Source organism: Euleptes europaea, chromosome 4 (genome assembly GCF_029931775.1).
Source record: "Euleptes europaea isolate rEulEur1 chromosome 4, rEulEur1.hap1, whole genome shotgun sequence".
NCBI lineage: Eukaryota > Metazoa > Chordata > Lepidosauria > Squamata > Sphaerodactylidae > Euleptes > Euleptes europaea.
In genome coordinates, this window is record NC_079315.1 from 45,992,301 (window position 1) to 46,017,221 (window position 24,921).

General features: G+C 42.9%; 1 protein-coding gene across 1 annotated transcript in view; it reads right to left on the bottom strand.

The window, feature by feature from the left end:
• The window catches only part of SLC1A1 (solute carrier family 1 member 1), a 64,142-nt gene extending 41,776 nt beyond the window's left edge, over nt 1-22,366 (bottom strand). The window contains exon 1 of the mRNA XM_056847852.1: nt 22,264-22,366. Within this exon, the coding sequence (XP_056703830.1) occupies nt 22,264-22,360 (97 nt within the window). The 5' untranslated portion in view covers nt 22,361-22,366. The remainder of the gene's footprint in view (nt 1-22,263) is intronic.
• Nucleotides 22,367-24,921: the final 2,555 nt, after the last annotated feature.

A 24,921-nucleotide genomic window follows, 5' to 3' on the forward strand; every position in this document is an offset into this window, starting at 1 on the left:
CTTGCGCGCCAGCCCCGATCCAGCCAGTGTGCATGGCGGGGGAGGGGAAGGAAAGAAGGCCCCTGGCTTGTGCGCCGGCCCTGATCCGGCCCCAGTACATCGAGAGAGAGGAGGGAGACCCAGAGCAGACTGGCTGCCCCTCTTTAGAAGAGTGATAGGAGGGAGTTTTGCCTTGGGTTTTCCGCTCTCAAGATGCACATTTTTCCCATCCTAATTCTCAAAAATCCCCCCTCCCCGCTGGGATAGAGGGGCGAACAGCCCCTTCCCTTGAACATCCCCCCCCCACGGGTCCAGCTGCCCTAGACCGAGCTGCCACCACCACCACCCCCAGAGCGCGAGGCGCACATGGCGTGGCCCCGCCGGTCTCCCCCTGGAGCCGTCCGTCAGACGTCCCCCTGGGCTTGGAGGTGTGGGCCCAGCTCCAAGGCCCATCCTGGGTGAGGGGCAGGGAAGGCGTGCCACCTACCTGCCCGCCAGCCTCCGGAACGGAGGGAGAGAAGTGCCAGGACTCTAGGCAGGCAGGCAGGCAGCAAAAGGGGCAGTATTCTTGTCCGAGCATGAAACTCCCCCAGCCAATCACCGTTCTTGGGGGAGGAGAAAGTAGACATCACGGGCAGGGGCAGCGGAACCGAAGCAAACAATTCTTCATGGGCCTCTGAGCAAAAAAACACGCGCCAACAGGAAAGGACGACTCAAAAGTGGTTTCAGTTGCCACAGTTATAACGCGGCTTTTATTGCTCATTCTGGGAAAATGCAGACCTGCAATGAATAACCAAAAATTTGCACCGACACAAATCAGATTCGAAAGCGCAGCAAATCTCCGTGAAAAATTCCCCTATAGGACCCTAACATGAGTTGGGAACTCTGCAGATTGCCCCAATAAAGACAAGGTTAAAGGAAATGCTGTACTTTATGCTGTCAACACATGACTATTTCAGTCCTGCTCCTCCCTAAAATGAAAGCTGAATTAGATAGGATGGTTCAATGTGGGGTTATAGAGCAAATTACAGAACCCACTGATTGGTGTGCTCCAATGGTGCCAATACCAAAAAAGGATGGTTCAGTGCGAATCTGCATAGATCTGAAACAGCATAATAAAGCAGTAAAAAGGGAAAAGTATATCCTCCCCACCATTGATGACATCCTTCTATGGCTAGCTGGTGCTTGCATATTGTCACTACTAGATGCAGCAAGTGAATTCTGGCCGATCCGCTTGGATCTGGACAGCGCAAAACTATCCACTTTAATCACACCATTTGGCTGGTACTATTTTCATAGATTGCCTTTTGGGATTTCCGGTGCCTCTTGAGCTGTTCCAAAGAGAAATGTTGCAGCATCTGGATGGTGTGTCTGTGCACATGGACGACAGCTTGGTGTATGGCCACACAGAGGAAGAGCATGACACTCAACTAGACGAGGTTCTAGATGCGCTATGATGGGCAGGCCTGAAGCTGAATGATACGAATGCCTCCTGTTCAAGAAGACTCTCACTTATCTTGGTCACCACAAAGATGAACATGGCATCAGGCTAGATGTAAGGAAAATAGAAGCTATTTTGGGGATAGACCCTCCCAACTCCACTACTGATTTAAAACAATTCCTAGGCATGGTACACTATTTGGGTAGATTCTTGCCAAACCTAGCAGAGGTCTTATATACACTGAATGACTTAATGAAGGTGGATGTTGCTTGGCAGTGGGGCCCACATCAAGATGCAACATTCTTGAAGATAAAACAGCTTCTGACTCAGATGCCTGTACTAGCATTTTATGATATCACTTGGTGCACCATTGTGTGTGCGGACACTAACAGCTATGGCCTGGGAGGTGTGCTCCTGCAAGAATTCAAAGGAGAGTTGAAACCTGTCGCGTTTTGCTCCAGAACACTGACAGATTCCGAGATACGTTATAGCCAAATTGAAAAGGAGTGTTTAGCAGCAGTTTGGATATACAAAAGGTTTTCCAAATATCTTTATGGTCTAACCTCCTTCCAGATTTTAACAGATCGTAAACCTTTGGTACCCTTGATAAATTGTGAAGACTTCGACAAAGTACCAATAAGATGCCAAAGACTCCTTCTGCGTCTGAGGAGATTTAACCCGCAGGTGGAATACCATTCCGGCAAAACTCAAGTCGTCACAGATACGCTGTCACGACATCCACTGAAGGCTATTGATGCTGATTCATTTACACTTGTAGAAGAGGTTGCATGTTATGAAACCACTGTGCGACATTTTAAGCTGATTTTGGATTCCTCACTTCAACAGTTACAGGCTCTTACCACCTCTAATGCAGAGCTACAAAAGTTCTTGGAATTCATGAGAACAGGTTGGTTGCAACACGTACAAGTTGCAAGCCCTCCTCTAAGTGACAGCCCTTCAAACACTTAAAGAGAGCAATCATGTCCCTCCTCAACCTCCTTTCCAGATTAAACATTCCCAAGTCCCTCAGCCTTTCCTTGTAGGGTTTGGTCTCCAAATGTCAGAGGAATGATGTGTCTCTTGAACCTGATTTGAACCATGTGAAAATCAATTTGATTAAATCAAGTAGTTTCTCATTATAGTGTTGTGGCTTTTTTTTAATGTAGTTTCATGAGTTAGGTTTTCACCAAATTCAGTCTATAATAAATAAGAACATTCATATAAAAGTCTAGAACTCCAAGTCAGACTTTAATAACAATTCTGACTAAACTGATATCATAAATAGTTGATCAGTACAGTATAATGCTCGTCAGAAGAGAGAGGTCTTGAACAATTAACCCTTGTTCCCAATAGAATTATTTTTAAGTGTACGATATGAGCTGCTAGATGTGTTCCTGTATGCTGCAGTAAGTTAGCTCAATGTTGTATCAGAAAATGTTGATGTGTATTGACTACAGCAGCCTGAATAGCCCAGGAATCCTGATTGGGGGTTGCCATCAGTCAGTTGTGACCTGATGACACTTAATTATTATTCACTACAGACTTAGAGATTGGTTTAACAGTAAATCCTTCTCCCCAGGGAACTGTAGTCTGTGAGAGGGATGGGTGGTTTGGAACTCTCAGCACTCTCAAACTACAATTTGTAGTATTCTTTAGAGGAGTCTAAGATAGTTATACTTGTATAAAACTGGTGGCACACATACTCATAAAGTCCCTGAACGTGGGACCTATTGTATGGTGGGAACAGCACAATCTGAGACATCTCTGTGCTTAACAGACAACTGTTTACTTAGAAGTACCTGAAAGATCCATGACACTACTACCTTAAAGTAGTATTTGTATCACTAAATCGCAGTGCTGCAAAATTACTGAAAAGCTGCTTTAAATCGCTAGTACTGGCATAAAGCACAATGCTGAAGAAACCTCCTTCTATGATTCATTTACTGACTGTAGATCAACATGCACAGTCTGTCTAATCCAACTGTCCTTCCTAATGGTTGTGCTGGGGAGGGAATTTTCCAGAAATAGAGAGTTTACTTTCCTTCTAATCTTCCCATCTCCCTTCTCTCTTTGTTCTCTTTCAACAACCTTCCTCTTAGGGCCAAAGCGCACAATATGTGCAACACGAGTCGGAACATCTGTGCCTGACCAGACTTGTAGACACATGTAGAATCCGTGTAACTCACTCTAAAAGCAATGCGTTGCTCTGTGTGGCTTCAAATGCTGCATGGGGGGGGGGGTCTGAAGGCTCTCCCTGGTGCCATTTTCATCAGCAGAAATGGCTGCAAGAATAGTCTGATGAAGGGGCGAACAAGCCTCCTCTGTGGCCATTTCTGCTAGTGAAAATGGGACAAGAGAGAAGCCTGAAGCTTCTCCCCACCTTGCAGAGCTGGAAGCACTGCCAAGCAACACAAAGCTTTCAAGGTGAGTTATACCAATCTCACATGTGATGAGTGGGTTGGGTACCTGTCTAATGATTCATGTCACATGTATCATGTACTTTGGCCCTTAGTCAGAGAACTGCCCAGAATAAGAAAAGCCTCCTTGAATCTCTAGAAGTCTCCCTCTCTGCACAAATATTTGCCAAAGTGCTGAGCTCCTATGAAGGATGGGTGAGAACAATAACCTCTAGCTAGAGTGAGGTACTGAGAAAGTATTGTCAGGAAGTGACTGTAGGTAGGAAAGTTGTTGAGAAAGATCAAGAAAATTAAAGGCTTAGGTTGAGCAAGTTCAGATTGCTTATAACGTTTAAAAGAGGAGGAAGAAGAGAGGGCATGACATATTTGTTTTGCAATGTATTGTGAAAGTGTTAGGGTTGGGCCGGACAATCTTGTCTCTGAAAACCAACCTGTATTTATGGAATAAGTATTTCCTGGAACAATTTCTTAAAATGAACAATGGGAGGAGAAATCCATGCAAATATATTATTCATTAGATTCTGCACAGGCTAACAGTAAGTCTATGTTGCACAGATGCATTCCAAGTAAGTAAGCTAGCAATATAGATACTATTTATGATTAATTAATCTCAACTAGCTTTGTCTGTTGGGTCATTATACTTGCAGAATGGTGAAAAGACATGGTTAAAAAAGATAATTTAGTTAAGATCTCATTGTATTATAATGTGACTGCCAAGCCAAATATAGTTCTTAATCCATGTTTTGCGGCTATGTTTGGCAACCTGCCTGTTTCCTCAATTACAGGGAGATAATAAAAAGGAGGTTTCCTGGTGGGCTGCCATGCATGTTTGATGGGCTAATAGTTATGCAGGGAAATCTGATTGATTTCAAATGCACCCACTTTCCCATAAACATGTTGACATTGGAGTTTAAAAGCCTAATCTTAAAGATCTATTTTGCACAAGTATATCTGCTTGCAATAGCACCATTTAATGGGGTTGCCACAAGGAAAACAGAATGTTTACCAATGTTATGCTGGCATAGTTCTTGGTGCATTCCATCTAAAGCACACCTGTGCTGACACAACAAGTCTTAGAGCCTTTACAAATTAACAGTCAAACCATGCCATGCTGCATTTTAGGCATTTCTCAAAACTTGTACAAAGGACATGACAGCAACAATATCATGGTATCCTGTCTATAGGTGGCAGAAGCAAGTATAATATGTGAGTTATCCATGCAAGGCTCTATCTTGTCCCCTATGCTTTTCAACATCTACATGAAACCACTCAGTGAGGTCAGCCAGAGATTTGGACTAGGCTGTCAGCAATATCTGGATGACACTCAGCCCCATCTTATGCTTCTGTTGGATTCCAGGAAGGCTGGAGTGGATGTGGCTAATAAACTGAAGTTCAATCCTGACAAGACAGAGGTGCTGTTGGGGAGTGGAAGCCCGGACCCACAGTTTAAGGTATCACCTGTTCAGAATGAGGTTGCCATCCCCTTGAAGGAACAGGTCTATAGCTTGGGGGTGCTCCTGGTCCCAGGCCTACTGATGGATAAGCAGGTGATAGCTACAGCCAGGAGTGCCTTTTACCAGCTTCAACTTGTTAGCTGTGGTCTTTTATGGTCAGAACAGATCTGGTCATTGTGATACAAGGCTGACCCAAGACCTTTTATCACACTAGACCAGCTGCTAGTAGCACCTCCACCTGGGTTTCCACACAGACATGCTGAAGCCCAGGCACACTCTGAGCCCCAAAGATGGAAGGAGCAAGGCAGAGTTGCTCTTCCTCCTTCCCTTTCTCCCTCTCACAGAGGTGGGGAGGGGGAAAGCAGGCCAAGAGAGACAGACCAGGCTCAGGCTCAGGGCAGCTCACATCCAGTATAATAACTACCATAATAGAAAATCACTTCAAAATAATAATGACATAACACATAATAGTTTACCATTAAAATCTCTAGGAAAAAGTCCAGTTATACACTATCAGATCCAGAGTCGCTAATCAAATCATTAATGAACCTTCAGTCATGAGAGACAAGGTGGGCGGGCAAAATGTAACAAGCATGTATATGCAAAAACAGGAACAGCAAAGCTAGATTTGATGGAAACAGTTGCTGTCCTCAACTGTTCCTTTCAACTTCCTCTTTACCAGGTTTCTCATTTTAGAGAAGTTCCTTCTTTTAAAGTCAAAGGTAATTGTGTGAGATTTTCCAGTCACTTTCCCACTTACATATAAATTAAATTTGATGCCATTGTGGTCACTATTGCCAGCTGGCTCAACTACATCCACATCCCGCACTAAGTCACTGGCAGCACCACAGAATATTAAATCCAGGATCGCCTCCCCTCTGGTTGGGTCTATGACCAACTGTTCGAGGGCACAGTCATTTAGGATGTCTAAAAAAATTATCTCCTCAACCATAGGCCCAGTGGAACATCTCAGTCTTGCAGGCCCTGCAGAACTGAGTTAAATCCCGCAGGGCCCTGGTCTCATTTGACAGAGAGTTCCACCAGGCTGGAGCAAGAGCCAAAAAGGCTCTGGCCCTGGTTGAGGACAGCAGGATACATCTCCGGCCGGGGACTATGGCTCTTCCCCTCCCTTTGCCTTTTATTGACAGAAACCAAGGCTTGAAGGTTGGCAATATTTTTGTGGTTGCCTAGCAACCCCATAATGCCCTCTGTAGAGGGCATTCCTTTCCTAAACATACAGGTGCTCTCCTACCTCCCAAATCACGATGTCAAGAAAGCCAATAAACAAGAATGATGGGGATGGGGTGGATCGAATTATATCTTTCACTTACCATGTACAAAATTAGGAAATTCAGTTCTCAATTTTCCTTCCAGCCTAAACAGGTACCTTTTTGGCTAGAAAAATAACAAGGAGTCTTGTTGAAGCCCAAATACTAACTCCTTTTTATTTTAACATAAGCTTTCATAGACTACAGCCTGACTCGTTAAGGGATTTATCATTTACAGCTCAGAGCATTGCATGAGAGAAAGTTCTAATGAAATGAACAGGAATTTTTTTAAGTTATTGGAAGACTAAGCTTTCTGAAAGATTCCTTTGAGAGGGCTAATTGAGTTTACAGCACCACTCGTGGAACACTTGTGCCACACATAGGATTTATCTTTCCTGCTTCTATACTTGCCTACCTGCTAGTCACTTTGTTCTCTTCATCAGTCACTCATGAAATTGTTTCCTTTTTCAAGTTCCCTAGAATCTTATTCCTAAACCGTTACCACGGACAGCTCCTGCCTCCCCTTAGCAGTACATTTTAGAACAACATTCCAATCATTCCTCTGAGCTTTTCCAGATTATCAACTCATAGTGAAACAAACACACAGCTGTTACTTATTTGTTGTGCAGAATCCAGTTATTTTCCCTCAGGGAAACACTTCTGTCTCAATGATACTGCATTTTCCCAGCACCCAAACTACAGTGAAAATATAATTATTCTTCCAGCAAGCCTGCTGCCGTTCTGAATGTTGTCTGGAATATGGTTTCACAGCCTCAAAACAGATAGCATGTGACATCACTGATCAAGGGCAATGGAATGCTGCAAATGCATGCACTCATAACTCGTGTCCAGAATTCACAGAGGTGGCTTTGCATGATGCAGAATTAAGGCCAAGTGTAAGCCATAGTCTTGTTAGTTCTACCCAAGGCAGTGAACCTTCACCCCATTGGTGAAGAAAGATGAATATAAATAAATAAATGCAGCTGAACAGGATGCTGAAATGAACCAAAGAAGGTGTTTCTCCAGGTTTTGGCTTGACAATAGCTAGCTTCAAGCAGCAGGCAGAGGACTATTCCCTCTCATGCATTGGAGCACATATGTAGCCATTTCAGATGTTAATCCATGCACTTGTGCTCACTGACCATGTTCTCTGCCCCTGCCCCAATGCCCACATTTCCACCTGAGCATCTACCAAAAAATGCTGTAGGTATGAAAGTGTAAACATGTAGGCTCCTTCATATGATGTGGACCCTGCCTTCTGCTGGATACCTGATTCATGTGGCAGAGTCTATTTGTGTACATTTGTATATAGGGGTCATGGCAGATGTTCCGTTTAATGCATGGGACTAGTAGTTCTGCTACAACTCCCTTCTATGCTAAGCGCATTCATTAAATGCCGGGACAAACATCAGAAGCAGGCTATAATCTAACCTTTAAAGGAAGAAATGGTGACAGAAGCAAAGCACATGCCCCCCTTGCCTGCAGCAAGGTTACTAACTCATCCAATGTAACACTATTGACTGTTAAAGGTAACAGCCTTCCCCCTCAGCCCTCCGAGCCCACCCCAGCCTGGGGATCATGTCAGACATCCTGCACACATGGTCACCCCGATGCCCTCTCTCCAGGGGCCACCTTATGTTCGCCATCACCCCCCTCCTGACCCATTCGACACCTGCACTCAATGGAAGGCAGTTGGCTGTGGCTCTTTTGCCGTGGCCGCTTGCCTCTCCTCTGCAGCTGCCTGGGGATCATGTCAGACATCCTGCACACATGGTCACCCTGATGCCTTCTCTCCAGGGGCCACCTTATGTTCGCCATCACCCCCCTCCTGACCCATTCGACACCTGCACTCAATGGAAGGCAGTCGGCTATGGCTCTTTTGCCGTGGCCGCTTGCCTCTCCTCCACAGCTGCTCTCCTCAGGTATTGCACAGGTGCAGAAAAACGCATTGAGACTCCCTGGAGACCCCCACAAGCTCTGTGTTCTGTGGTCTTGCAGGAGCGGCAAGTGGTCTCTGTGGAGAGAGACCTGGCCCTTGCAGACGGGTTGAACGGCAGCCGGCAGGTTGAGGCAGTCCTTGTCCAGGCGTCCCCACCGCCAGGGTGGGCGGCCCTTGCAGAGCCTCAGATACGTCTTGGGGCCAACAAGCGAGTTTCTGTGGCTCAGCTCCCCGCCCTCTGAATTTCCTTCTGGCAGAGCCTCCACCACCCATCCAGGGACAGTCAGTGACCATAACTTCTCCCTTCCGCACCCCACCACCGCTTGACAAAGTGACCTGCTGCTACAAGGGTGGCCGACAGAGTCCCCAGGGGCTGAGGACTGACAGTGGCTGTGTGGCTGGCTGCCTGGTATCAGCTGAGAGGGCAGGATGGAGGGGCTGTGGCCATCTCGACAGATACCCCTCCCAGCACCATGAGCGGGGTGCCTTGGTCTTCCCGACCCTGTGTGTCCTCTTACTCCCCAAGCCCCCGGTGCCTCCCAATAAAGATGATCTTGCTGAAGTCAGTGCCTCCTGACTCATGACTTGGTGGCGGGGGAGTGGCGGGAGGGTAGGGGGCCACCCCAGCAGACGCGGCACTCCCAGACCTCAGGGAGGGATGTGGGTGCCTGTTGAAGGGGTGCTTCTGCTGTCGTCTCCATGGCACACTACGCTTGGTGACTGTTCTCTTGTGAGGCTGAAGTTCAGTGGCTGGCCAGCTCCCGCAGTGGCCACAGATCCAGAAGGGAGGTTGAGAGGGCATGGCTCGGTGTCGCAGCACTGGCAGCTCCCAGCCACCCTCGCGGACATTTGCAAGGAGGCAGCGCTGTCCTTTGTAAACTAGAGCAAAACTTCTTAAACTGGGGGTCATGACCCCATATGGGGTCACGTAACTGTGGGGGTTGTGAAAAATTTGGCAACAGTAAAAGGTTTCTGAACGTGCAACGACCAAAAATTAATTCAAAATCAAATGCATAATGAATCCGAGGTGTTTCTGGCAGCGCTTGCTCATGTTGGATCATGTGACTTCTTTGCACTGCACATGCCGTCATGCCATGCACCGCCAACGAACATTGCCAGAAACACCTCGGTTCAGATTCAAGACTATTGTATGTTATGAATTGCAGTGTTTTTACTGTACATACAAAGTTTTCTGCTCTTACAGAAACATAATAGTTTAATTACAGAAAATAAAGACTTAATATTTTCCTACTGTCATTCCTCAGTATATAAATATCATATTAGTATATCTTTGGATTGTATTGTGTTAGAATGTTTGATGTTAAAAATTGCTGCTATCGTCTTTTACAGAAACATAAGTGTTTATAACTGCAGCAAGTAAAGACAAAAGCCCTTTAACAATATTTTTCCACCATCACTGCTGTATGTGTATGTAAGTGTGATAATCAATTTTTTACATTAAACACAAACAAATGTAATTTCATAAACTAAAGCTAGTATTTATTTGAGAAATGACTAGCAATATTTATTTAGATTTTAGGACAAAAATATTTGTCGGTTATGGATACGTGGCTAAATTTAGACAGAAGAGGTAAAAATACTGATGACAATGAGGCAGAGTCTTTGCTACCAGGTTGTAGTACACCTAAATTGATAATAAAAAGAAAATACGTTGAGTAATTTTTGCAATATGGATTTACTTCTAGTAATGATGATGGTGTTGAAAAACCTCTTTGCTTAATTTGGAATGAAGTTTTGCCTGCGGAGAGCATGAAACCAGCTAAACTGAAATGACATCTTAATACCAAGCATGCAGTGTACTGCAATAAACCAAAGAAATATTTTGAACAACTTTTAAACTCTTCAAATAAAGAAAAACAATGTTTTGAGAAATCTGTTACTGACAATGAAAAGTATTTACTTGCATCTTATGAAACTTATTTAATTGCAAAAACTAAAAAGCCCTATGCGATAGAAGAAGATCTCATGTTACCTGCTGCTATTAAAATGTCAGAAGTAGTTCATGGGAAAAAGTATGGGGATGAAATTCACAAAATTCCTTTATTGAATGATACTGTTTTCAAAAGAATTTCTGAAATTAGTAATGACCAATTTCAGCAGCTTATTACCAGGCTTAAGGGAAGCTCAAAGTTTGTAATTCAGCTAGATGAAGCAACTGATATTTCTAACACAGCACAGTTGTTACTTTATGTAAGATATGTTTATGAAGGAAGCATAACTGAGGAATTATTGTTTTGTTGCCCTTTGAAAGGGCACACAAGAGGAGAAGATATATATCTTAAAGTCGATGAATTTTTCACAAATGAAGGTTTACAGTTGAAAAATTGCATTGGAGTCTGTACAGATGGTGCTGGAACAATGATGGGTGAGAATGTTGGATTTGTTGCAAAAGTTAAGCTGGTTGCAATGAACATATCACTTTTACTCATTGCATGATCCATCAGGAGGCACTTGTAGCCAAAAAAATATCACCAGAGTTAGATGTTGTGCTTCATGATACTATCAAAATCATTAACTTCATTAAAAGCCGTGCCCTTAACAGTAGTTTCTTTTCAAACCTTTGCAAAGACATGGACTCCAATTACAAAAGCCTATTACTACATGCAGAGGTAAGGTGGCTCTCAAGAGGGCAAAGTTTAAACAGATTATTGAAATTGAAAGATGAAGTTGTTTTATGTATATAATTTTTCATAATGACTTATGGCTTTCAAAACTGTGTTATTTGTTGGATATTTTTGAAAAACTCAATGATTTAAACATGTTGCTTCAAGGAAAAATATGTAATATATTTATGTTAAAAGATAAAATTGAAAGTTTTACTGAAAAAGTTAACATATGGAAGAATAGGGAAAAAATGGTTCTTTAGAATGTTTACAGCTACAGGTGATTTTATACTTGAAAATAACCTTCCCAAAGATTTAATTGTAAGAGTTATAATTGATCATCTGAAGTGCCTAGAGGCACAGTTTCAGAAAAACTTCCCTTCAAATTTTGATTCTAAAAAACTAAGTTGGGTTGATAAACCATACTCAACTGAAATAAAAAATATCAGTCATCTGCCATTAAAAGTTCAAGAAGAATTTGCCGAGTTATCAAGTTTCCTAAAAAACCGTTAAATGAAATTTGGCTTGGGATTAGGACAGAATTTCCAACAATTTCTGAAATGGCCCTAAACATACTTCTGCCATTTTGTACTACGTATTTATGCAAAGCGACATTCTCAGCATTGACGATTATAAAATCAAAATATTGATCAACTCTGAAAAACGTTGAAGATGCTCTACGTCCTGCAGTATCAAATATTCCACCAAGATTTAATTCTTTATGTAAAAATAAACAGCACACCCATCTCATTAGTATGAAAATTTGCTTTCATCTTTAATAAATGGTAAAATTATATGTATACCAAAGAATTGTTTTAAAATATATTTCTTAATGATTTATTATCAGTGAATGTTTGATTTGTATACCTATTTTATATACCTATATACTTGGGGTCGTGTAAAAATTTCTTGGATGAAAAGGGGTCACGAGTTGAAAACGTTTAAGATGCCCTGAACTAGAGGACTGTGGACTGGACCCTAGGATAGTTAGGTGGATAGGGAACTGGTTGGAGAACCGCACTCAAAGAGTAGTTGTGAATGGCATTTCATCTAAATGGAGAAAGGTGTCCAGTGGGGTGCCACAGGGTTCAGTTCTGGGCCTAGTACTTTTCAATATTTTTAAAATTATCTGGATGAGGGTGCGGAGGCATTACTCATTAGATTTGCTGATGATACCAAATTGGGAGGAGCAGCAAACACACCAAAAGACAGAGATAGAATTCAACGAGATCTGAACACACTGAAAAAGTGGGCAGATGTGAACAAGATGCAATTCAACAAGGATAAGTGCCAAATTCTCAATCTGGGTAACAAAAGTGAGGGACATGCATACTGTATGGGGGATACACTTCTGGGTAGCAGTGTGTGTGAACAAGATCTTGGGGTACGGGTGGACTGTATATTAAATCTGATCAGTCAGTGTGATGCAGTGACAAAAAAGCTAATGCGATCTTGGTGGGCATCAACAGAGGCATAACATCCAAATTGCAAGATGTCATAGTTACATTGTACACTGCATTGGTCAGGCCGCACCTGGAATATTATGTATTGTTCTGGAGGGAGGCCTCACTTCAAAAAGGATGTGGACAGAATGGAGCTGGTGCAGAGGAGAACAAGGAGGATTATCAGGGGCCTGGAGACGAAGCCCTATGAGGAAAGGCTGAGGGAATTGGGAATGTTCAATCTGAAGAAGAGGAGGTTGAGGTCATGTTTGTTGATGTCAAGTATTTGAAGGGCTGTCACTTAGAGGAGGGCAGGGAGCTGTTCCTGTTGGCAGCAGAGGCTAGGACTCACAATAATGGGTTTAAATTGTGGGTGGAAAGGTACCGGCTGGATATTAGGATTATTATTTTTTTACAGTAAGAGTTATTCAACAGTGGAATCATCTACCTAGGGAGGTGGTGAGCTCCCCCTCACTGGCAGTCTTTAAGCAGAGGCTGGACAAACCCTTGTTAGCAATACTCAATAGGGTTGCCAACCTCCAGGTATTAGCTGGAGATCTCCTGCTATTACAACTGATCTCCAGGTGATAGAGATCAGTTCACCTGGAGAAAATGGCCACTTTGGCAATTGGACTCTGTGGTATTGAAGTCCCTCCCCTCCTAATCCCTGCCCTCTTCAGGCTCCACCCCAAAAATCTCCCTCCGGTGGCAAAGAGGGACCTGGCAACCCTAATGCTCAAGGCTGATGCTGCATTAAGCAGGGGGTTTGACTAGATGGCCTGTATGGCCCCTTCAAACTCTATGATTCTATGACTGTATTATACTGCCAGTTGTGTTATTTGCCATAAGCCCATGCAGCCTATAGAGAAGAGAAGAGTTATTTTGAAATGCTATGTGTTCTGTTTTTAGTACTGGGACTAACTTAAAGGTTAATAGACAGTTGTAGCTGCCAGAGTAGATTTTTTATTCCTTTTCTCCACTCTACTGACCAGCAAAGATGAGTTGGTGCAATGTGGATAAAGAAAACTACAGTTTAGATAATGCATTACTCCTTACTCAAAACTAGATTGCAAAAATTATGAAACGTCCCACAGAAGCAACCATTTTAGTTAAATTCTTTGTCTTTTTTAATTACTGAAACACATTTTAAGCTCAATGTAATTCCCAAAACACTGCTAATATAAGTAAGAATATTGTCCCTAATCCAACTAAAATTAGCTTTACAGTGCATTCTGGTTGGATTTCATTGCATTTAGAATAAAGTAATTCTGCATAGTCTGCACTGTTAATTAGCTCAGATTGTTAATTTTGGCTGCTTAAAATGCACAAATGAAAAAGGGAACAAAAAACCTTTATACCCCACATTATGGGTTGGATTCTGCTAGCTTTCTCTCAATCACACCTCATTCTTCTCCCTATGGTAGTCCCCATCCCATATGGCTTTTATACATGTAAGCCTCATGATTTTCAGCACAGCACATGCTTTCCAGAGAGGATAGCAGTTATTAAAAATTGCAGGACTTTTTTTTTACAATATGTGATTTTAAGTGGTCTTCTTTAATTTGTAGTTTTAAAAAAAACTAAGATAAGCAGTTTTTTCTTCTTTGACAGCCATTATTTATTAAACTAGGAAGGAAGGAAGGAAGGAAGGAAGGAAGGAAGGAAGGAAGGAAGGAAGGAAGGAAGGAAGGAAGGAATCGTGTTTTCCCCCTCCTGAAAAATTCAGCAAGGAAACAATTTAACTAGATGTTAGAAGTACCCAAGTTCTCGCATATTAGAAAAATTGCCTAGAATGAATGGATGTGATCTTTTACTAATGACATAAAAGACAATCAACACTGCTAGACATGGTTGCTTTGACATATGACATTAGATCAGTCCAACTACAAAAAATACACCTATAATATTCAGGATCTTTATTTACACTGCTCCAAAGAACTGGAGTGTAGCACTGTGTGAGGCTAGATCCAAACTTCCTTGAATGGATCAGAGCTCATGGAAGGGATCTTAGCATTCAATCACAAAACGTTAGCCTCTTTGTTCCTGTTTCTATTTCCTCCCCCCCTTGCTGGCATTTGTTTCCCTTCTTCCTGCTTCCTTCTTTCCCTCTCATCTACCTTTTCAGATTAGTTTCCACCCCCAGGCTGCTAATTTATCTCGCAGGTCTTCCCGCTCCCCCTTGCAGCTTCTGCAGCCTATTCTCCCTCTCCCCAGTTTCTTGGACAATCCAAAATCTTGCATAATTATGTTGTGAGATCTCAGCTGTTATTCTGGGATTGCTAGGAAACCCCTTTTAATATCACTGACCCCTCCCCAAACAGAGATATGTTCTATAGGATCTCTGGATGAGCTAAGGGCCCTCTCAAGTATCAGGTAAAACAAACTTTACCTGACGCTTGGGAAAAGGCCCATCAGCAGATTCTACAAAACACTGCATCTGAGGAAGGAGTCCTCTGCAATATTGTATGGGGTTGCCAAGCAATCCCAAAATAGTAGCTGTAGTCTGGGCTTGCTCAGTGTTGTACACTGCTGCTTCTCCATTTTGGATTTTTTAAATCTCTCAATTGTTTTTTTTTAGTTTGAAGGTTTTTCATGCAAACCTGATACTTCCAAAGTTTGCAGAAACTTTTACCCTATCCCTGGATGGCCCTCTGAGGATTTTTTTTTAAACCACAGTGTGGGGGCATCAAAGGGAATTAGATATTTCATTAGAATAGCAAATATGTTGTTCTTAAAAGATTCCAATAATACTGTTAGGAAGAGAAAGGGTGCTACTTGTTTGAAGACCCAAATTTATATTTCTTAGAATAGAAAAATGTAAATAGCTTACAAAACTCAAATCTCTGTGTGATATGTTGACAGATACAGATTCCTACATGCAAGTTTGCCTTCTGGATATGACCCTGAGCTCACAGAAGGATAGTCTGGAGGAAAAAGAACAGTGGTCAGAGTCCAGAGAACCATGACACTAGTTCCAAAAGCTCTATGGGCTGTGGACTTTTTCTTTCTCAAACATAAATACCCATCTATCTAAAAAAAAATCTTATTTACTTGTTTATTTACTTCATTTATACCTCATCAGTCTCCCCAACGGGGACCCAAAGCATCTTATAATGTTCTCCTCTCCTTCGCTTTATCCTCATAACAACCCTCTGGGTTAGGTTAGGGCAAGAGTATCTGATTGGCCCAAGATCACCCAGTAAGCTTCCATGGCAGAGTGGAGATTTGAACCTGGGTTTCCCAAAACCTAGTCCAACACTAACCATTACACCACACTGGCTCCCCAAGTAACTCAGGACAGCACACTGTTTCACTTTCTTCATTTTAGCTTTACAATGACCTAATTAATGAGAAAGTTAGACTGAGAGTGTATGACTGGGCCAAGTAAGTCATCCAACAAGGTTCATGGCAGAACGGGGATTTGAACTTGGGCTTCTCAGAATCTACATTAACCAACGCACAATTCTGGAAACTCCTAATGTGAATTTCAAAAGCAGTTTGTGATTGGTCACTGGGGGCAAATGGCTCTTCAAATATTTTACAGTAGCAAGTCTAAGTAGAAATGTGGATCTTCTCCTCACAACATGTGTACAGCACTTTCAAAGTTGCCTGTACTGCTCTTAGTTTGGCAAAGGAGAGGGTTGGAGATTCTCACACCCAGTGGCCTGTTGAGAAAATATATTCACACAAAGAGCAAAAGAAAGTAATAACAGCAGTTACCCAGTTTAACTAAAAAAGTTTAACTGTTTTATACAATTAAAAAAGAAAAAGTAAGATGTGTAGGAAGGACTTGTCATTGATTAACCATGTGACCAAACTCTTTAGATATTTATGTATGCAATTTTAACCTACAGTGTACTAAAGTGACTAACATATATAGAAAATAAAATACAATTTGATTAAAAAATAAAATATCCCAGAAGCTTGCATCCTCTCCTTCAGACCATCTGATCAGGCTTGGGACCCATCAAAGCAGGCAAGTTTCCCCAAGATCTTCTGTCTTCAGTTTCACAAAGATGAAATCCACAAGTATTAGCTGCAGCATTAACAAATTACCTTCATGTCAATAATAGTGTTTGTTGTGTATGTTATTACTGTTTCAGCTGGCTGAAATGGCTAGCTGGTAAGTGTACTGGTTAAAACCTTGGATGTGGACTGAGAAGCAGCTCATTGGGTGAACTTGAGGGAGAATGGTTGAAAGGGTTGTTGTAAGAATGCATTGGGATGATGACTCTAATTTACATTGTCCAGAGATTCTTGAAGGAAAGATGGGATAGAAATGTGAAGAATATTTTTTCTGCTTTTCCAATCATTTATTTACTACAAGAATTTTTATCCCAGACTTTTAGATACTATTTTAACCAATTTTTGGTATTTTATTCCTCTCTCTATGGTTGCCTGCATCCAAAGTTAATTCTATTATTTTATTGCTTTACTTTTTGTAGTTAGCCAACATTGGCAAGATTTCATAGAAAGGATTGATAAAAAATATTCTAAATAAATATACTTGTATTCCCCTAAATTCAAAATGGTGAAATCATGGGGATCCATGATTCTGTATACCGAATATATCAGTGCAGAGGCCCATAAATAAAGAGGAGGGGCAGGACAGGCACTGACCTCACCCCCACATATTCTGCACATGCACAGTCTCCTGAACACAGGGACAGAGCCTAGAACACAAGTAGGTGCTGTGCCCACATTTGGGTGAACGTGTATATGAAGAGGGATGCACTGAGGGCCAAACTAGTTGTGACAGCACCCTCATGCCCAGCATGAGGACACTGACACTCTTTTAAAGTGATTTTAAAAATCTGCAAAGGTCCATTACTGACCAGTTTGTAAATGTAAATGTTTATTGATACGGCACCAGCCAGACAACAATAAATATATACTCTTATAAAATACAAAGTTATAAGGCACCTGGCATACTCATAACAACAGTATAAAATTCCTTACATAGAGAGAAGCTAAAAGATTAATATTCATTTAAGTTTCCAAGGCCCACTCTATGAGTGAGTCTTACAAATGAATGCACAAAATTTAGAAACTTGCTTTGTGACTGAGGCATCCCCCTCCCAAGGTAAGTACTTGGTTTTTCCCTCTTCAGAGCTAGCAGTAGTTTTTTTAAGTGAGGGTACTATGAACTTTAGTCTAGCTTCCTCATTAAAGGGACACTTAAGGAAAGCATGTTTGACTGTGTCTATTTCTCCCAAATTGCAGGGCAGAGTCTCTCTGACCTTGGTACCTTCTTCTATCTACCTTCTAAAATCGCTGAAGGTAGGGCAGAGCATCTTGCCAGCGTAAAGGCCCTCCTATTCTTATTCACCTCTAGTAGTGATAAATACTCCGCTGGTGCTAGGACAAATCTAGACCGGTCGGGTGCCATAAATTCTGGGGAGTTCGAGAGGTCTATCTGGCGTTCAGCGTCAAATAGCCTTTGCTTGATTTCCTGATTTTCCCGCTCCCTGCTCAACTCCAGCAGACTCACAGGGGCAAAGCCTAGGCTGTTGATTCTCCCTATAGTTGACTGCCACCACCTGGATTTAAAGTTGTCACTGCGGAGTAGCAGAAAGAGCCCTTCTGTGGCCCAATGTACTTTCAGCCAGAGGAGAATGGAAGAAAGAGCAATCCTGGCCTCCAGCTTCACAGTGCCTGCCTCTAGCCTAAACCATGAGTTTGAGACACAACAGGGGAGTTGGAAAATTGACCGAAGAAACTTAGATTGGACTGTCTCTAATGGCACAAAACTGGACGACGGTGGCCCCAGTAACAACATCTGGGCAATCAACTTCACCTGAAATAATTTTAGGGCAGCCGGAACAAAATATGCTCCCCTTGTTCTAACATTACTGACCAGGTCTGCAGTGTGGGACTCTTTCCCTTTTTATGCGCAAAACAGCCATGGGGGTGGGAGATGCAGATGTTTTGGCACTTGAAGGCCTGGGGGGAGATAAGAGCACCTCAGTGCACTGGACTGTGGGCCTGATCAGGATTGGGCTCTTGTGGCTTTTTAAAATCACTTAAAAATGGCAGTGGCTCCAAGTCAACCATGAAGTTTGGCCCTTAGTCACAAGTATGGTCAGCCCACCTGCTCCTTGTTCCCTTGCCACATGTGTTGGCATGTATATTGATATGTAATGTGGACAAGGCTACTGTGTTCAGCAGAGACACAGGTTTGTTACCTCATCTCTTTTCTGTGAAAACTAGTTCTAAACACCTATTAAGACTAGGTTTGCTCAATTTACCATTTCCTCTCAGCAGTTTCAAGATGCCAAGAAGTGTTCCTAAAACACTCCTAGCCATTAAGAATCCCTGTACCTGACTACATGCAAGTGGCACAGATAACAGGAAACAATGTTAAACTAGGGGGTTACCGCATTATGTATTAAGTGATGTATTAAAAGTTTGAAAATGTTATTAAAAACATTGCGATGTTTTTTATAACATTTTCAAACTCTTAATACATTGCTTTAAAAGGGTTTTTGGATGCCATGGCTAAAAAATGGTTGGAAGACGTCTTCACAGCTAAAGGGGCCAAACAAAGTGCGAACAGTATTTTTTATAACAGTTTCAAACTCTTAATACATCGCTGGGAATACATCGGTAACCCCCTAGTACGCTGATTTGACTGGGAAAAATAACTTTCCCATTGGAATAAATGGCCACTAAATGTGCTTAGATTTAGCTGTATTATGCTCACATATTAAAAAAGAAACAAATCTGCAAGGTTTAGTTAAGAGTAAACACTTTGAAGTCCCACTGCCTTAGGTGGGAAGGTTAAACTCATACTCTGATCTGGCATAGTGAAATTAATAGGATCTAAAAATGATTAACTTTGGTTGGATAGTAGCCCTTTTATTTTTGTGAACTCCTGGTCATAATGCAACTACCAGCAATAAGGAAATGTTATTGCCAACTGGAAATAGGGACTTTTAAAAGTGCAGCATGGCTCTCCATAGACAGATGTCAAAGTTTTTTTTTTTTAAGCATCAAAAGAATATTCAAAGAGAGGGACTGTGGCTCAGTTCAATCTCTGGCATCCTCTGGACAAAGTCTCAGGTAGGCCTCTCTCCCAAGAATTGTCACAATAACTAGCAGAGGACTTCAATGTCATCCTAAACACAGTTTAGCAGTATTTAGAAGGTTGTGTCTCTGGTTATGATGTCAGTGTAAGTAGATGTACCAGTGGTCTGACACATTATAAAACAGCCTCATGTGTTAATCTGCACTGCTTATGATAGTTTCACTTGTCACCAATGTTCAGTTTTGTTTTTGTTTTTTTAAAGGGAAGTTCCCTCCAGTTACACCCATGTTGCAAAAGCTTTCTCACAGTCTCTCTGCATCATCCCATATAATGATCAATAAATAATTACATTTTTTGGATTTATACAGTCTATGAATTAAAACTTTCAGTGATAATTTTAAAACATTAAAAGAAATGTAATGTATATAGGAGAGGGTTTTTTTCCCTTCGTATTTGCAAACTCTGGCCACAATCTAGCCAGCTAAGCACTTTTGTGTCATGTTGATTTCAAAGGGAGAGTTAAACCATGCTTAACTCTTACCAGTATAACTAACAGAACTTAACAGTGCATTTGTAAGCAGAGTTAAACTCTTCAAAGCCCACAGACTTAGCAGAGAGTAACTCAGTTTAGGGTTATATAACTTTTGCTGAATTTTGCCTTTGTTTCTTTACAAATTAAAGAGGAAAATAAAATGAGTATAACTATTATTCATCATTCTTTTATCATAAACACATTACTCAGTATCTAAATTTGATGAAGGCTGAAAGCCCATCTATAGCTACTTGGGAGTAAATGGCACTGAATAAAGTGTAAACATGACTGATAATCCTATGCTTCTCTGGAACACGCATGTATCTGTATAGCCCAGTCCTATACATATTTACTCAGAAGTAAGTCCCATTATTTGGACTTACTCTCTTAATAAGTATGTACTTGGCTTCATTTCTAAAGATCAATTAAGACCACAAGCCTAAAGTCCTTATGTGCATCTAAGTCCCACTGGCTTCAGCTGGACATATACATATAAATAAGTTTAGAAAAAGTTTAATAATCAGGTTAATTATTTAATGTCAAATTTCTTCGAACAAAATTGCAATATTGTCCTTTATAGCATAATTTGGAGTACTGAAAGATATGTTATTGAAAACCAGCATTTAGAGATATGGCAAAGGGAAATTTATTTGTTAATTTGCTTGTAGTCATTATGAAATTCCCCATGGCAGTTAAAAACAGATTAATATTTCATGGACATAATAAGCATGATTTACACTTCTAACATCCACAGTCATACCAACAGTTGAGTGCAATCAAGTAAATGAGATGACTGAAATGAATTATTTATTAAAATCCTAGTTGGAAGCAACCACCAAGTGTGCTTTATTTTTGACAGTGATGCAATTCATGCCATAGCGATAGGCCTATTTGTATGTGAAAATCATGTGTCTGTCTCTAGCAAATAATTACACTGAAAGAATTTCCTGTGTTAGAGATGTCTTGGGAAATTCCAGAAAGAGATAGAGGGAAGTCTGAATAGTAATCGAATAATAACTCTCAAGGAAAACTTTCTAAATTCAGTGGCACTTACTTCTGAGTGCAAACATGCTTCGGATATCACTGTCAGTCTGAAGTCTATTTAACACGGAGAAAGTTCAACTGAATTTAGTAGGACTCTTTTCCAAGTATACATGCTTTGTCCAGGGCTGCACAACTTCAGTGCAGCAGCCAGTCACAGATAATGGTGGCTTTGATTTCCTCTGTATGTTGTGATGCTAAACACACTTACTTGGAAGTAAACACTCCAGATATATATTATCCTGCCTTCCAGGAACAGAGTGCCAGGCATTTCAAATTGGACATGAATATAGATCTGCAGTGGAGCTAGATCTGTGTAAACCTATCAGGCTGCAGTCTTAAGCATACTTCCCATGAACTATGTTGTAGTAAACTGCTTTTAAGTTGAAAATGTTTAGGAGTAGGCTCTATGCTTCATATCAGCAGCCCTTTGGGGATGTTTGAAGAATTCCAAATCAGTTCATTGTCACCAGTATTTCATCACAGTGGCAATTATAGGCTTGAGTTATTCCATCATTTCCAGTATTTCAGATATTGCAGTAGGGATGATGAACGTTCATCAGCCCCATGTGAGACAATGCTATCATATCACACACATCCTCAACCAAACACAGCACCCATCCCTTTGCAAGCCTAAATAAATTCTGCTAATACATCTGCATCTGTTTGCAAGGGGGACATCTTAATTCCCCGGAAAGGTTGTAGAAGGAAACTAGAAAGATGTTCAGAGCTATGTTGAATTTTTGTCAATGGATTTTTTTTCCATTGTGAGATAGCAGAATTGTTTTTTTTCACACATCTCCCTGTTCCTGGTTACTAGCGCTACCTTAAAAAAAACAAAAAAAAAAACCAAAACGCAAAGCACATCAAATGGGAAATCTCTGATCCGTCTGAGGAGCCACACAGGATGCGCATTTCAGGGAAAGAGAGGAACACAGACAACGACCCGCTTCGAATCGCCAGCCAGAAAGGCTGCCCGGTGGCCTTTTCTGAAAGGGGGCGTCTGGGCGGGTCAAAGCAGCCCCTCTTTCGGGGAAAGGAGAGGTTTGCGCACAACGTCTCCGCCGCCTTCTCCGCCAAGCGGGTCTCCCCAACTCACCCAGAACCACGGCGAGGATGGTGCTGAGCAGCAGCCAGTTGTTGCCCAGGAACCGCTTGCAGTCGCAGCCTCCCTTCTTGGGGCCGGCCGGCTTCATCCCGGCGCCGGGCTGCCTCTCGGCCGCGGCCGTTGAGCAGGAGGCGCAGAGGCGGCCGAGCGAAGGCGCGCGCCGCGGAGGCAGGCGAGGCGGCTCGGGCGGCAGCGGGAGACGGGCTTTGGCGCGCGGGCGGCCGGCGGCTGTTTCCCCTGGAGCGCGCGCTGGCTGGCCAGGTCGCGAGCGCTCGCCTCCGGGCTGCTGCTGCTGCTGCTGCTCGCGTCTGCCCGGCTCTGCGGCTCCTGCTTAGCCAAGCAGACCAGGTGAGGTGTGGCGGCGGCTGTGCGCGCGCGCCCTCTTTCCTCCCGCCTTTCTCTGTGCCACGCACCTGGCGCCGCCTTCGCGCCCGGCGTGTTCGGAGGGGGGTCCCTGGGGGAAGGGGCTTTGGGGCACCCAGCGGCGGGGGAGGCGTTGGCGCCCTTTTGAGGGGGGAGGAGTCCAGCCTTGCTCGGGCACCTGTAGTGGCCAGAAAGGCTCAGGCAAGGGCGTCGTGAGCAGGGCGTGTGGAGCAGGGGTTCCCAACCCTTTTTTGGACCAGACACCACTAGGACTTTTTTGTTCGGTGCAGGGACCCCAAGGTTCAAAATAAAAATTCCGAGGCTTTGAAAATAAACTTTAATCATAACTGTTAAACGTTAAGCTTCGAATAATATTTGAATATGTTTTTTTATAATAGAGAACTTTTAATTGAAAATATTAATTTATTATGGGTTTATAAGTTTGTTTCGCGGACCTTAATTTAGTTCTCGCGGACCCCTGGGGGTCCATGGACCCCCGGTTGGGAACCGGTGGTGTAGAGTGACTGAAGAGCGTAAAGTGGGCTTGCTCCCATGTTTCTGTCTTGGAATGGTTTTTGTTAGGGCCCCATGGCTGGGGCCCTTTTGAGGTAGGGGTCATATAACTGGAGCCAGCTTGGTCAGACCAAACTAGTCTGGAAGGGTCATTTTAAAAGACAGGGCTCGCCCATTCCGTCCGGAGGGATATACCCTCCAACTAAAAAACAGCAGCTTCTACGGCTACTTATTGGGCTTTTGAAGAAGACCCCTCACCGGCACAGATGAGCAATCTCCTTCACAAGAGCTGCCTTGGTTATGACTTTGGCTGGCTCCGATATCCCCCCTCCCCCCCGAAAACCTGCTCTGAAACACCGCAAATAGAGGCTTCGTTTCCCCTCACCGTGACCATCTCTTGAAATCAGATTTTTGATTACCGTAATAAAGGACTGTTCACAGGATGTCATTTGCCACCAAAAGAAATGTTTTCCGTGAGTTATTTTTGTTGGATTTAAGCTGTTTCCCTCAGTTTGGAAGCTAATATGCATGGACATCCTGCTATGCGCCCCAGATACAAAGGGAGCCCCCAGACTTTGAGGTGCCAGCCTGCCAATCGGCTTTTTCCGCCAGTCCTCAGCAACGCTGAACTTCTGAATTTGAAAACCGATGCACAGCTCAGCTTCCAAATGCCTGGAGGATGGGGCTGACCCCTTTGTGGGATCCATAAAATTGGACCCCCATCCCAATATTCACCAAACTTTGGTGTCCATCTAAGGAGAGTCACTTGCAGCTATGCTGCAAATTTGGTGACTCTAGCTCCAAAAATGCCCCCACTGGAGCGTTGAAAAAAATCCCCATAGACTATAATGGACCCGAACTTTTTCGGTAAACCTGGAAATAAAGCTGAAATACCCCTTTAACAGTATGGGTATTTGCCTTATTCCAGGTTTATCAGAAAAAAATCAGGCTCAATAAACCCTAACCAGAAATTTATCAAAAAAAATTTTTCATGACCCTACTGGCTGGGGTAAGGGGAAGGCACTGGCAAACCACCCCGCAAACAAAGTCTGCCTTGGAAACGTTGGGATGTGACGTCACCCCATGGGTCAGGAATGACCCGGTGCTTGCACAGGGGACCTTTACCTTTACCTTTTACCTTTACTGGCTGGGGTAAGTGGCTTCCACCATTTAAGGGGGCTGGCGGACTAAGCTGGAGGCCAGCCCAGCCCAGTTGGCACTAGTTCCCACCCATCAACCCTCAGGGAGGCAGGAAGAGGAAGGAGCAGGTAAAACCCTCGGCATCTCTCTCATAAGGGCCAGTGACTCAGGCTTGGACAGGCAGCTAGCCCTCCCACCAGCTAGCTGGCTGCATTGGAGGGCAGTAGAGAGAGAGAGGAGGAAGATATAGGCTGCTGTTATCCCCCTTCCGCTCTGTAGTCTGAAGGCTCTGGAGGGCATGTCAGCCCCGCGTGACCCTGATGGTGCAGAGCCACTCACATCTTGAGAAAATCTCTCTCATGGCCAGTATGTGCACATATTCCTTAATGAGATTGTCCTTTCCCTTATGCTCAGATGTTAGAGAAAGGACGTGGGGAGGGGAACTGTCTTCTAGCTTTACATTCTTGATATAACCAATTTTCATTCAGCCTGTGAACTTGGGTCCCAAGTCTGGTAAGAGTGGAATGGGGTGGGGAAAACAACTTCCCCTTTCTCCCCAACAGTCCCTTTATACTCTTCTGTGTGAAAGCTGAGAGCTGTTTCATTTACAGTGCTTATTTGGCAAAGAAAATC